The following is a 15,119-nucleotide window of genomic DNA, read 5'->3' as shown; positions in this document are numbered from 1 at the left end:
GGATTTCTGAGTTCGAGGCAAGCCTGGTCTACAGAGTGAGTTCCAGGGCAGCCAGGGCTATACAGAGAAACCCTGTCTCCAGAAAAAAAAACAAAAAAGACAAGGCAGGGTGCTGGAGAGATGGCTCAGCTTTAAGTACTGACTGCTGTTTCAGAGAGCCTGTGTTCAATTCCCAGCAACCACATGGTAGCTCACAACCATCCACACGTAATGGGATCCTATGCCCTTTTCTGTTGTGTCTGAACAGTGTACTCATTTTATACATAGAATCTTTGAAAAAGAATGACAGTAAGACAGTGTATTAAAGGTCACTGTCAGTTCACTCACTGATCGAACAACATCAATTATAGGAGCAACTCCAGTCTTGTTTTTTGCTGCATTGACCCGTGTCTGCTCGCTGACCAACGTCCACAGTTTATCCAGGTTGACAGTTGGGCAGAAGCTCTGGTTCCTCTTCAGGTGGTAATGCCTCATACCAACTTTCCCAAAGTAACCTGGGTGACTGGGGAGGGAAGGCAAGGCAAACATCTTCAGGGTCTCACTGAGGAAGCTTATCTTTGTAGTTGTCTCCTAGTGAGTGTTCACTATTGTAAGCATTGACACAGCAAGTCACTCACTAGCACCCCCTCTTTAAAGGATTCCCTAAAGAAATAGGGTCCGTCACTTTGAATGGGTTAACTTGACATGTATCTTATGTCACTAACCTGGTGACTGACTGTGCCAGAAAGCCCACAGCCAGTGAATAAGGTCAGCAGTTACTCTTCGAGGGCTCTAGCACACTAAGGCAACAAGCAATACCTGAGCGTGACTCTAGCCTCGGACAGGTTCCCTCAGTTCACGTGCCGTGTTTACTTGCAAAAGCTAGCCATACCAATGGTAAGAAGCCCGTTTCCAGAGTGCTGTTCTATGTCACCCCCCTTCTGCCCCCACTTCCAAAACACTCACTATTTGTCAAAGTTGATCCGGTGGTGATGCATGCCTCCAGCGTTCCCGCGGCCGCCTGGGTGCTTGCGGTGCTTACCTGTCGGCACACAAGGCAACGTGACTAGCTACTCGCATGCCCTGGTTTCTGCTCTCAGTTTACCATCCGTTTCTAAGCCCCAATTTATCAAGACTCGGGCATAGAAGGGACATTTACGGCATTCCACGCCACAGCGGTGTGTTTAACTCTCACCCCGCTACCAACATAAAGTAGGGGAACTGCTGTTCGTTCACAGGCCGCGAAAGTGTTTCCTTCCACTCGCGGCTGTCTGCTTTCCAACAAAACTCAAAAGGCCAAACCCCGAGGCGGCGCACACTTACCGATGCGGCCGTGGCCGTGGCTCACGTGGCCCCGGAGTTTCCGGGTCTTCCTCAGTCTGGATGGCTGCGTGGGAAAAACAGCAGAGTGGTTAGACCTGCTTAGAGGCCGGGGACAGGGCAGCATCGCCCGCCTGCCGGGAGCAGACCTGCACACGAGGACTTGCCTTCTGGAGCACCGGCCAGGCTGAGGCCGGAACTCGGAGCGTGCTCAGCCGCCCGGGCCCGCGCGTCCACGCGATCCCAGCTCCGGTCGGAACACGCGGACCCACGTTCCTCGCCCCACACCCGAGTGGGCCATCCCGCCCCGCAGGCTACGCCCAGCCATGGAGACCCACGAGGACCAGAGCAGGCAGCCGAAAGACCGGAAAGCGGAGCCCCGAGCCCCCGCGATGGAGCGGAGGCCAAGAGAACACCTACCATGACGGTGGCGAAAGGGAAAAGGGAGGAGCTCACGAAGTCTCGCGAGGTAGCAGGCGCGGGGGTGGGACCAATGCTTCATTTCCGGCCAGGAGGCCGGCTTCGGGAGGGGCTCCTGACGTCACGGCTCCCGGCACCCGCCTCTTCCTTTCCGTGTGGGTGGGCGGGGTAAGCCGGTGGCGCCCGCCCCCGGAAGCCCCGGTAGCTCCGCCCTAGTCGAGCGCCGCTGCCGGCCGGCCATTGTCGGAGTGCGCAGCTCTTTTCTGGGGCGGTTTTGTTTTTTTTTTGTCTTTTGCAGCAGTGGCGGAGGCTCAGAGCATCTGCAAGACTTCCGCAGGGCCTCTGACGTCCCTTAAAGGGACACTGCCCTTCTCTTTTGCTCTTGTCCTCTTTTCATGTCCTGTCAAATTTGAACAGCCTTCTGTGCTTCAAGGGATCTAGATTCTGTAACTATTTTGTATAAACATCACATTTGAATTTTCTCCAGAATCTGGCTGGTACGCTTTTAGCCCCCCGGACCCAAGGTTCCCAGCCCAGCGTGCTCCTCATGCAAACATTTCCTGTGCGGACCTTCTTGGACCTGTTTTGTTACTTGTTTACTCGAACCATCACACTTGTAACTTCTAATTGCCAAGTTACATTTTTCTTCCTGATCGAGCCCAAATTCTCTTAAGAGTTCAGGACTGGCCAATTTTGTTTTTCCCTTTAAATCCATGAGTTCCTGGCGTGTAGCCTGCTTACTAACAAAAGTGGTCCACTTGTGCACAAGATTCTAACCCCTTAATCTGTTTTCTTTTTTCTGACTTGATCTGTTAAACTAAAGAATATTTTAGTCAAAATATTGTAAATTCTCATCTCTATTAGGACCAGTTCTCGTCGGCCAAACTCCCAGAAAGCAGAGTGGGCAAATCCTGTCTGCTAGCTTCTTGTTCAGTGTTTAGTCCATTACAATCTGGGCAGTTTGGCTTTAGCCACACCATTTCCTCAAGATTTTTTATTTGCTTGTTTTGAGACAGGGTCTTTCTTTGCAGCCAAGGCTGGCCTTGTACCTCCTGATTGCTAGAGTTACACTCCTAATTGGTTGGATATGTTTGTTTTGTGTTTTGAGACAGGGTTTCTCTGTATAGCCCTAGCTGTCCTGGAACTCACTTTGTAGACCAGGCTGGCCTCGTACTCAGAAATCCGCCTGCCTCTGCCTCCTGAGTGCTGGGATTAAAGGCGTGCGCCACCACCGCCCGGCAGCATGATAGTCTCTAACTTTCACGTGTGGATTGTAATAGCCTATCTATGGCTGTCCTTGTTCAGCTCCTATTCAGACAGTCTGTTGGTGAGACTATGGGTGTGGCTTCTGGCACCCCTAGGAGACGTAGTTGTACAGTAAAGCCTCTGATCTCTGGCTCTTATAGTCTTTCCCTTGAGATGGTCCCTAAACCTTAGGTGGAGGGGTTGTTTTACAGATTTATCCAGTGGGACTGGACTTCACAACTCTGCATTTTGATTGGTTATGGCTTTCTGTATCAGTTACTTTCTGCCTGGTGCAAAGAGAGGGTTCTTTGATGAGGGCTGAGGACTATAATTTTCTGTTATAAGGACAAATATTTAGAACTACCCATGCCTTCGCTGCTAGTATTCCAGTACCACTCATGATTTCCCTAACCTTAAGCTTTTTATCCTCCAGTCTGAACTTCCCATGTTCTGAGATTTTAAGCATTTACAATCATGACCAACTCTTTCTGAACTCTAAAAAGTAGAGGAACTAACAACCTTAATATTCTACTTCCAGTAGCACTCCAGGCCACAGTAGTAAGACCCCCAACATCTTCAGAATGCCTTGAAATTTACAAAATCTAGCTTCATTTTTTCATGAGACAAAAGACACAGAAGAACTGTGAGACTCGACATAGGTTATAAAGTTGGTAAGATACAGAGCCTGGGCCTAGCCTTACCCTTCCCTCTCCAGATTCCCCATTTTTATCTCAGTGACCACTCCCTTTTTGACCTCACAACACTATGATCTTCATCTCTCCTTCATCTCACAGGCATTAATCATATACTGTCTAAGACTAACAGAAAGAGAGGTTTGAGAGTTGGGATCAAAATTTAAGAAGAGACCTGCTCCTGACCTGTATGTTCAAGGAATGAGCCAAATCACTTAGGAACTGCCATCAGGGAGAAGATCTGTCAATGGAGGAATGCTAGCTAGGAAGAGCCTTGGGGATAGAGGGTAGCATTAAGTGAATTTTAATGGGACCTGGAGCAAGTATCAAGTCAGGGCAAAGGGCAGACTAGAATCCTGTTTCCGAATAGTTTGCCAAGTGCTTTGGTTGTAGACGAGCTACATCCTCTCCTCGGGACACATGGCTGAACCTCACCCAGTAGTCTTAGTGATAACTTGATCTCTAGAGTAGAGGGAGTGTTTGGGGAATTTGTCCAGTTGTGGTTTTTCTGGACAGTGCCCTTTCTTCCTCACTAGGCAATCTGCCTGTTGATTCCTGGTTCCTGTGCTTGTTCAGCAAAGTCAGCTTCTTGAGGTCTACTAGCTCTGACAAAACGGAGAAGGCTCAGTTCTTTATCTGCAAAGTTGAATAGTATCCAGATGTTAAGGTATTAGGTCACCTCTCCCTCCCCACTGGACACGACCTTGAACATGACACATGAGAACTGTCCTTTGTGACAATTCTATGAAGTATATCACAGCCTTGTGACATCGCAAGCATTTGAGCTACTTACTTTGGGGGTTCAGGGCTCAGACAACACTTGTGGAATGAAGCAAAGAGAGATGGTGCCAGGCAGCAGCCGCCTGGGGAGGCAGGTAAATCTCAGATCTCTCCTCTGGTCTTGGCAACACACTATCTTCTGTAAGAGTACCCTGGTGGCCTCTTTCCCTTTCTCTCAGGGTTCCTGATTTTCCTTAGTACTTCAGTCAGCAGCTGTTCTTGGAAGTATGTACTCTTCCAGACCTGTCTTCTTCCTTTTTTAAAGGGATCCTCTGGATCCAACTGGAGTTACAGGTGTGTGAGCCACCCAGCGAGGTCACTGACAAGTGAACTTGGGTCCTCTGGATGAAGGGCAGCCAGTTCTCCTAAGCACCGAGGCATCTCTCCAGCCCCATGCCTTATCTTCTGTCTCTTCATCTTTAATTGGATATTTGGAAAGCTTATGTTGCTCTCCTTCTAAAAGGAGAGTACTGGTCTGGCACATACCACAGGTCTTCAGTCCAAGAACTGGGGAGGCAAGACCAGGTGGATATTTATGCATTTGGGGCCAACCAAGGCTACATAGTGAGAAGTACAAAAACTTGGATGTCCATATTTAGTCTACAGGTGTTTTACAATGTATATACATTTTATATATATGTATACATGTCATGGGACAAAAATACACCATGAGGGGCTGGAGAGATGGCTCAGTGAGAGCACTGAACATGATGGCTCACAACCATCTGTAATGGGATCTGATGCCCTCTTCTGGTGTGTCTGAAGACAGCTACAGTGCACTCATATAAATACAATAAAATCTTTTAAAACAAAAACAAAAAAAACACGAAAAAAGTTCTGAAAAAAAAGAGGATAAACATCTCAAATCATAGTCTCACAAAACTTTATGTCAATTTTCAGATCATGTTTAGATGGTAATGGGCTATCTGCAGAGTTACTGCTAATCTCTCTCTCTCTCTCTCTCTCTCTCTCTCTCTCTCTCTCTCTCTCTCTCTCTCTGTGTGTGTGTGTGTGTGTGTGTGTGTGTGTGTGGACACGGAGCGTATGCATGGATATAGGGCTGTATGCATACTCATGGAGGCCAGAGGAATTGTTTGTTTCTAGTGTCATCTTTTGCTCTCTGCCTAATTCCTTTGAGACAAGATCTCTCACAGTTTTGACAAGGCTTGGTTGGCCATCAAGTGCCTGGGGTTCACCCATATTCATCCCCCAGGGATTGCAGCCATACTCGGCTATTTATGGTTTTTTTTTAATATGTGGGTGCTAGGGGTCATACTCCTGTCCACAGACTTTCACAGCCAAGACTCTTACCCCTGAGCCACCTCCCGATCTCCACGTCTTTTTCTGTATCATTGCCCAGGAATAAGGATTTACTCATTTTATTTCTTGTGGTGCTGGGAATCAAACCTGGCACCTTGAGCATTCTAGGTAAGGACTCTTACTGAGCTGTGATCTCGGCTTCAGATTTATTTTCCATGTGCTCTAACATACTAAGCCATCTCGTGTATTTTGTTTTTGTGTTTTAGTTCTCTGTTGTTAGAGACAAAGGTGCAGTGAGCACTTTGTATACATGACTTTTTTTCTTTTGAACAATAGCTTGTCTAGAATAAAATCCCAGGAGAGAGATTATAGGGTATGAACATTTTTATGATTCATCTTATGATGCTATTTTTTTTTTTCAGATAGGTTGAACCAATTTGTATGCCAACAGTAAGTACAATTTCTAATTCCATCTCAACTTCCCAATGCTCAGAGCTTTGGTCAGCTCTTTCAGTAGTTTTTGATTATAGCATTTAGGGTGCAGAGAAATCCATAGGTGAATGTGTGGACTGCCTGCCTCCCTCCCTCCCTCCCTCCTTCCCTCCCTCCCTCCCTTCCTTCCTTTCTTCTTTTCATTTTTGAGACAGGGTTTCTCTGTGTAGCCCTTGCTGTCTTGGAATTCATTCTGTGGACCAGGCTGGCCTAGAACTCAGAAATCTGCCTGCCTCTGCCTCCCAAGTGCTGGGACTAAAGCACAAAGCAAAAGACAAACAGGATGGGGGTGTGTGTGTGATTTCTAGTCGTTTCTTTCCCATGTTGGACTATGTTTGTTTTAAATCTTACCAGACTGCCTGACATTTACTGTCACAGTACTGACTTTACACTCCAACACGGTTTCTGACACACGTTAGTGGGACGTGGAGACAGAAAGCCCTGCCATTCAATATAGTGAAACATGAAGAAAAGGAAGCTCGTGTCTAAGAGACCAGCTTATCAAATAGTACAAACAAGATGGGCTTAAGTCTCCACGTTTTAATTTAATTTCACAGTATTCAGTTCCTGAGAACACAGAAGCATGAGTTCATTTTCCTGCTCTGTGAATTCTAGGAAGAAAGAGCACGGTTGCCTTGAATCTTTTTTTTTTTTTTTAATCTTCAAATGAAAAAGTATTACTCAGTCATTCTCTTTACAAGTATTGATTTGGTGTATGGACTCAGTACTGACACTATACATAGATGCCAGGTGCTTAGGGCAAGAGAGAATAATAAAGACGAGAAGGTCGTACGATAGAGCTGTGGCCGCAGGATTGTATCTAAGACATCAGCAATCAAACAGAAAATGTGTGTTTGGCAGTCTGGCAGAGTGTGTATTCCCGCCAGCCTTTCTCACTCACTTTCCCACAGACATAAACACTATTTTTGATGATAATTCGAACTTACTTACCCAAGCAAACAGTCTTTGGGATTCTCATCCCAGTGTAATGTGGAGTGGCTTGCCACATGATTCCTGAAGGTTAAAGATGTCCAGCAACTGTTCCCTTACCACAGATCTCCAGATGCGCTGTGGTGTTACGGCAGGTGGCCTGTGGCAAGGCAATGCTACCTGCCAGGGTTCCCCTCCTGCCACACTATTTGGGTGGAGTTTTATTCAGCTTAGGGTTCCCCATGGTAGAATGCTGCTGGTATGTGTTGAGTCATTCTTTTAAAACTTAATTTGTTGTTTCTATATCTTGAATCTTTGTCGTTACTATTGTTTTGTCTCTTTTTTTTAGGATTTATTTTTGAATTTTAAAAAAGATTTTATTTATTTATTTTGTATATATAAATATCTGCATGTACACCTGTGCCAGAAGAGGGCATCAGATCCCATTACAGATGGTTGTGAGCCACCATATAGTTGCTGGGAATTGAACTCAGAACCTCTGGGAAAGCAGCCAATGCTCTTAAGTGCGGAGCCATCTCTCTGGCCACTTGTTTTGCTTTTTTTGAGACAGAATCTCATCATGTAGCTGTGGTTGGCCTGTAACTTGCCATAGAGACCAGACTGCCCTGCCCTCTCGAATGCTGGGATTAAAGGTTTGCACCACCATGCCCAGTACTAAATGTTCCCTAGCTTGTGCAATTGGGGATGTGATGGGACCTGTGAGGCATGGAGCCTCGTGGGGGACTTTTAGGTCATTCGAGATGTAGTCCTCCCAGACTCCTGTGCACCTGATCACACTCTGGGATTGCTGCTAATGCTGAGTCAAGGCAGAGCCTTTCCCTATATAATGAGATTATTTCAGGTTACAATGATAAGAGATGACTGAATAGTTGCTGACGTTTCTCTGTGTGTCTGTTTGTCGGTTTGTGTTATATGCATGTATGTGGACATATTTGTTTCCTCAATGGCTTCTTCACCTCATTTTTGGAGTTTGGCAGTGATCTCCCTAGGTCTGCTGGGCTCTGTCTCCCAGCCTTGTGGTTATCGGCACAGACTTCTCTGCCCAGCTTTTACATGGACTCTGGAGATTTGAACTCAGGCCCTCATGCCTGCTTAGCAGTGACGTTATCTACTGAGCCATCTCCCCAATCACAACATTTTAAAGTGCAAATAAAAACCTAGATTCTGGTGTTTTGAAAAAAGACAGCCAGGCAGTGGTAGCACATGCCTTTGATCCCAGCACTCGGGAGGCAGAGGCAGGCAAAGCTTTGAGTTCAAATCCAGCCTAGTTTACAGAGCAAATTTCAGGACAGCCAGGGCTACACAGAGAGACCTTGCCTAGAAAATCCAAAAATAAAAAATAAAAAAAATGAAGATTTGGTAACACTGGACACAGATTTGTATATGTGGAAACTTTATGTAGGAAGCCGTGCTTCTTGTAGAAGTTAGAATATGGCATCCCTGGCTTAAGTATAATCTTCCAAACTAACTCCTTGGTCAGGAAGAAACTTCCCAAGTCACAGGGAAGAGCAGCAGAGGAGAGGGATATGAAGGGTCTCCTCACCTTTCCTACCCTCAGAAATGCACTGCCTAGCTATGCCTTAAACCTCTCACCCTCTGAAAACAAGCGCGAAGAAGCCATCTCTCTCCACAGCTTGCACAGTGCTCACTGGCGATGGTCTCACCCCCCAGAGTCCAGGATTATCATGTGAGGTCTGGTGTAGCAGCTTCTCTAAGTGTGACCTGTAGACCCTGAGGGGACCCCTGAAGTTCATACGTTCAAAAAATTTTCATAGCAATACTAACATGATCTTTTCCCCGGATTAACATGTGCATGGATAACGCTATCAGTCACGTCTCGCCTGTAGTCAGGAGTCAGACAGGTGAGTCTGCCGCACAGGTCATATTCTCTCTTCTCCAGTCCACGGCCACATGGCATGCTGTAACCCATGTTCAGGAAGTCTTCTCTGCTCTGCAAACACCCTCAATGCAGAGGTGTGTTTCCTTGGTGATTTTAAATTTCATCAAGTGGACAGTGAAACGTAACACAACACTCCCACACCCTGTTCTCTTGATCCTCAACCACAGCATTTGAGATTTCATTTTCATCTCATAATGCAACACTGATACTATCTTCAAATATCCCCATGGTTTTTTAAAACAGTCTCAACATTGTTCAGTAGTTCAAAGAACAAAGTCTCTGCTGAAACCCAGGGCGAATCCTTAAATGTGAGCCTCTAGAAAATCAAAACAAGATGCATTCTATAAACACCATGTAGAGTGACAGACTGCACAGTTCCATCCCAAAAGGCTGAAGTAAAACATACCAAGAAAAGGTCAGACCAAAGCTGAAACCCAGCAGGACAAACCCCTCATTCTGCAGCTCCGTGTCCAACCTCTGTTGGAATCACCTTAACTCCAGGGGGCTTGGGCAGTCCTCTCTCTCTCTCTCTCTCTCTCTCTCTCTCTCTCTCTCTCTCTCTCTCTCTGCTTCCTGTAGCACACACTCCTCTTCACTCCATGGCTGTAGCTTTCCTGGGCAAACTCCCAGGGTTCTGGAATCTGCAACATACTGGGATTTCCATTACAAATTAAGCGTCACCTCACAGCTTCATGCAGTGGTCTCTCAGGGACTCCTTGGCCTCTGTCCTTCAGTAACCCTGACACAAGCCTCCACAGCTCTTTGCTCTGGTATCCTTCATGACTGCAAAGTCAGTATCATGTGGACAGAGCTGCCAGATTCTGCTGCCAGATTAAGCCACCTTAAAACCACAGTTGCACTGGTGCCTCAGTGTGCTGATCCTGTGAAGGGAAGTCCCTGGGCAGTTGTATTGAGAAGCTGGGAATGGTCAAGCATGTTTTTAATCCCACCCCTCTGAAGACAGAGGCAGGCAGTCCTTTATGTGTTCAAGGCTAGCTTGATCTACATAGTGAGTTCTAGGCCAGCCAGAGCTACAAAATGAGGCACCATCTTAAGGGAAAAAAGTGGATTTCAAGCCACAAAGTTGGAGAACCATTGATCTGATGTTGTCAATTCACGAACACACTTAAACCTGCAAAGTGACCACCTTTCCTCTACTGGAGCAGCTCTGGCTGCTTTTAGGAAAGAACTGCCTGGATGGGGCCCACAGGACTGGGAGTGAAAGTCCATCCTGTTGGGAGCACAAAGGAGCCTTGGCTTACAGATAGCACTGGGGGAACCAGAGATGTTTCAAGGGAAAAGAAGTATAACCCATTTTCCACCAGAAGGCTGGGAATGGAGGTAGCTAAAGCCTAGATGACCATGTGCTAGCTGCATGTCCAGGGGCTCTCCTGGGCTCCCACAAGGAGGACTGGAAACAATAGTCTAGATGACCTTTAGGCTTTCTGTATGGCAGAGACAACCCCAGATCTTCCCTCTAGGCCCAAGGATTTCAATAGAGTTCATAACCCCTTTGGGGGGTAGAACAACCCTATTACAGGGATAACATATCAGATATCGTGCATATCAGATATTTACATTACAATTCACGACAGTATCAAAATTACAGTTATGACATAGCAACAATGAAATAATTATATGAGGAGCTGTATTAAAGGGTGGAAGCATTAGGAAGGTTGAGAACCGTTGCTTTAGGCCCTTAAGATAACACATGTAGCCTATCTCTAGAACCAATCTTTATGGAAGAAGTGACAAGTACTTTGAGACAAGATTCAATGTAATTATGCCTCCTGTGTGCATGGGATTGTGTTATACCAGGAACGTTTTTTTTCAAATTGTACTGTTTTCTTAAATATACCTTTAAAAACTGCCTGGTTTCAGACTCTAGAAGTTTGAACCAACACCAGCCGCTGAGTCATGTTGAACAGGATTTCCCTCTCGCCTCATGCTCTGTGGGGCCTGGGGTTTGCAGAGACCGCTCCCAATATCCATCCATCTACGTGGTGGTACCTTCCCCATCTCCAGAGGCCGGGCCTCCCCAAGCCTCAGCACTGTTTTCCCTTAATAGACTTAGTTCTTAAAGATCTAGACTTGCATAATTGCAGAGTCCCAGGTAGACTGAATGACATAGTTATTAAATACAAATATACAGGCTCCTTTTGGCCATAACTTATAAGATCATAAAACCAGTATTCAAACATGATAAAACCTGCAAAATCCAAGCAACCAGATTAGCAATATTAATTTCATATGCAGGTAAACTTTTGTCAAACCGTATTTACCACTGAGATTTAAACATGTTTCTCACGTGTGTGGCTGTTTGAACAGCAATATAATGTCGTACAGTACCACTTAAACTCCATGTGGCAAGAGTACGGTTCCTAAAATCTTAAGGTGAACATGTAAATGATGTGGAATAGCTATGCCTTTAAAACGCTGTTTGAGAGAAGCAGTATTTAAGCAGATTATTAGAGGGCCAGAGCAATGGTTCAATAGTGAAGATCAATGGCTGCTCTTCCAGAGGACGTGGGTTCATTTCCTGTCACCCACAATGGCAGCTCATAACCCTTTGCAACTTCAGTCCCAGGGATTAGACACCCTCTTTTGGGCTCTGTAGGCACAGGGTACACACCTGGTGCACAGACACACATGTAGGCAAAACATCTATATACATAAAATAAAACTTTTAAAACCCTAAAACAAAAAAATGGGGCTGGAGAGTCAGCTCTTATGGAGGACCTGGGGTTTGGTTCCCAGCACCCACATCAGGCAGCTGTTGCCCTCTTCTGGCCTTTGCAAGCAACTGCACTTATGTGCACATGTAAATACACTCCCCCACCCCCAACACACACAATTTAAAAATAAAACATTAAAAAGATTATTAGAACTCATGGAAAAAACAAAACTCATGAAAGGATCTGAGCCTGAGAACATTCCAGCAATTCAGAGTGTGGTGTCTAGAATCAGGCTGACCTGCGTTTGAATTTGAACTTTATCTTGGTGTCTTTATCCTGCGTCTGAGAGCCGCATCTTCCTCAGTTGGTACCTCCTGATTTATTTAATCCATAAAAGTGCCATAATCTCTATCTCCATTGGAGTTTGTGAAGATTAATCTAGGTATGTAAACTTGGCCCTTTATAACTTTTCAACCCTTTTCCAAAAGTGAACTTGGATCACCTTGTTCACCAGGAAGGAGAGGCACAAGTGGTTTGGGGCACTTTTGAAGCCCATCAAGCTTCTTTAGAAACACAGAACCTGGCAGACACCCCGAGGATTGGTTGTCACAGTGGAGATGCTGGACTCTCTCTGAACTCAGATACAGGGTTGAGACTGCTGGTCATGACCTGGACCTCGGAGGCTCTCTTCTTGCCTATGCAAGAACTGCTCCCATCCCAAAGGGTAAGTGAAGTCCCTCTGCTTTGTGCTTCACTTGCAGGGAGAGGAGCTTGCTCCCCGGGGATGCCTCCTCCCCGGGGATGTCAGCGGAAAAGCTGAAGCCCCAGACACAGGTGCAGACATGAGCCCAGGCCTGGGTCTGAGCATTCCAAGTCAGCCACACTGCTCTTCAGATGAACGCGTGGAGGCTCCGGCACCGACCTGCTCTATGTGTGGACGGGACCTAAGAGCTGAGGGCTCCCGGCTTTTACCGTGCCAACATCTGCTCTGTAAGGATTGCTTCCAGTGCTTCATGCAGGAGCTAGGGCATCTTACCAGGGCTTACAGGACAGCCCCAGGTGGTAAGTATAAAAAGCCTCATGGCTCTCAGTCTACAGATCAGGCCTCTTCAGGTGAAGAGAGAATCAGAATCTAAATGCCCAAGGGATATTCATTGCTGAAAGCATCTCTAGGGAAGCTAAGAGACACAGCAAACACTCAGGGGTTTGTGAGCTGGGGACCTTTCATCTCTGGGGTTTCCTCAAGTCGATGGCAGACTAAGAAGTCTTTGAAGATTTCGGTTCAGGGTTTGACTGTCTCCATCCAAAGATCGAGAGGGTGTGGCCTGGTGTCCACAGCCTTCCCCGGAGAGAGAAAGGCTGGCCTCCCAATGCTGGTCAGGGACAGATTTTGAACAGGAATCGGGCTGAACTATTGAAATTGCTGCCCGGCAGGGGGGAGCGAGTACCTTACTCCTGACTGTCAGGTTTCCTAGGAAACAGTTGCACTGAGAGCTTTGAAGTCCCCAGGGACCAGAAGCAGGTCCCCTCCTTTCAGTGTTCCTGGCAGGGGCGTGAGGCTCAGGGAGTGTGGAAGTGTACAGTGGGAGTCAAATCAGGAGCGCGCCGACTCGGGCATTGTCCTTCATCTTTACTGTTTAGTTTGTTTTCTACAGTATATCCAAAACGATTTGTAGCATAAATTGAGGTATTCTTTGAGTTATCTGGGCTAAAAGTGGACTTTAAATCTGGATTTTGATTCTCTGAACCTGTGGCAAGAAGGCAATCAATCTATTTTAGTCTGCTGTGAGTTTAGAGTACAGAGGAAATAGGGTATATTTTTAATTTTTCTTTTTTTGAGTCAGCGTCTTACACTGTTAGACCTAGGGTTATACCTGGGCCCCAAAACGTCAGGCTTGGCCATCTATCTTCCATACGCCAAATTAATACTGAAGAGCAGAAAAAGGAGATTTATTCACTGTGGCCCCATTGGGAAGAGGTGTAGAGATCCAGCCATCTTCTAAGTCTATCTTCTGGGTCCTGACAGGAGCGTAGAGTTTAAATGCAAGGCCAGGGATACACAGAACTAAGCGGTCTGGTCAAGATGTAGGCCTCTGTCCACCATGGTCTCAGCCCGTTTCTTCTGCAATGTCTCCAATAGGCAACCCCCCCCCCCCCCCGGCTGCACCAAGGCTTCAGTCATTTTCTCTTGAAGCTGGAAATCCCTAGGGAAGTTGTAGTTTTTGAGGGTCCACTCTTTCAGTAGTCTGGCACAAGACTACTCGGAATATTTTCATTCCTGCTGGACACACAGTTTATAGTGTTGTGGCCATGCTGGCCTGGAATTTAATATGGAGGTCAGGGTAGTCTAAAACTCACGGTTATCCTCTGGCCCCAGATTCGCAAATGCTGGGATTATAAGAGAGTGCTACCACGCCTGGATGTGTACTTCCCTTTAAAAAAACCAACATATGAGTTTTGAAATTTAACTTTGTTCATTAAACATTGCAAACATTATATCAGGTACATGCTATTAGTCCTACCACTTGAGAGGCATAGGCAGATTTCTGTGAATTTGAGGCCAGCCTGGTCTACATAGGAAGTTTCTAGGACAGCCAGAGTTATATGGTGAGATTCTGTCTCAAAAACAAACCACTTTGTATGTTTGTATAAACATACATAAGTATATACATGCATTCATACATACATACATACATAGTATATACATTGTGTGTGTGGAAATGTGTGTGTGTGCCTGTACATGTGTACAGGCAAAAGATTGATATATTTCTTCTTTTCTCTCCACCTTAGTTTTTTGGGACAGGGTCTTCTCTCAGTGAACCTGGAGCTACTTATTAGCTAGATTGACTGATCAGTAAGCCCCAGGGACCCTCCTGTTTCCATCCCCAAAGCATGGGTTACAGGTGTGTACTGCCACGCTCAGCATTTTATGTGGGTGCTGGTGTGCATCTTTAATACTTGCTTTCATATGTAATAAATGGTAAAATTATATGTATGCCAAAGAATTGTTTTAAAATTATTTCCTTTATAATTAGTTACCAGTAAATTTTTGATTTATATGCCCACTTTGTACCCTCATAAACCTGGGGTTACATAAGATTTCTCAGACCAAAGGAGGTTGCAAATGGAAGGAGTTTAACATGTCCTCACTTAAACAATTCTGGAAACACAGTAACTTTATAGAGGGAGACTCTGGAAAATGTGTTACTACCTAAGCTAAATATAAAGAACTCCTCAAGGCCAGGTGCTGTTGAAGGTGGCACCTAGAGCCAGATGCATGGTGACAGAAAATAGAATGGTGATTCCCAGAAGGACGATGGGCACAGGACGTTGCTGTTTAGTGGATGCAGTGTGGCAGGTTTGCCTTTGGTTTTTATTTATTTATTTATGAGACAGGGTTTCTCT

The 15,119-nt window shown here is 45.8% G+C and overlaps 1 protein-coding gene and 1 non-coding gene across 2 annotated transcripts in view; both read right to left on the bottom strand.

Annotated features, from left to right (window-relative positions):
- Rpl27a (ribosomal protein L27a) overlaps window positions 1-1,807 on the bottom strand; it is a 2,911-nt gene extending 1,104 nt beyond the window's left edge. Inside the window, exons 1-4 of the mRNA XM_021208377.2 lie at window positions 1,720-1,807; window positions 1,303-1,366; window positions 946-1,021; window positions 328-502 (exon numbers count right to left, since the gene is read on the bottom strand). Coding sequence (XP_021064036.1) covers window positions 328-502; window positions 946-1,021; window positions 1,303-1,366; window positions 1,720-1,722 — 318 coding nt within the window. The 5' untranslated portion in view covers window positions 1,723-1,807. The remainder of the gene's footprint in view (window positions 1-327; window positions 503-945; window positions 1,022-1,302; window positions 1,367-1,719) is intronic.
- LOC115062860 lies at window positions 692-821 on the bottom strand. The gene has a single exon (XR_003842778.1). It is a non-coding gene; the product is annotated as a small nucleolar RNA SNORA3/SNORA45 family (small nucleolar RNA).
- Window positions 1,808-15,119: the final 13,312 nt, after the last annotated feature.

This window comes from Mus pahari, chromosome 1 (genome assembly GCF_900095145.1).
Source record: "Mus pahari chromosome 1, PAHARI_EIJ_v1.1, whole genome shotgun sequence".
NCBI lineage: Eukaryota > Metazoa > Chordata > Mammalia > Rodentia > Muridae > Mus > Mus pahari.
This window is presented reverse-complemented; position numbering and strand designations above follow the sequence as displayed.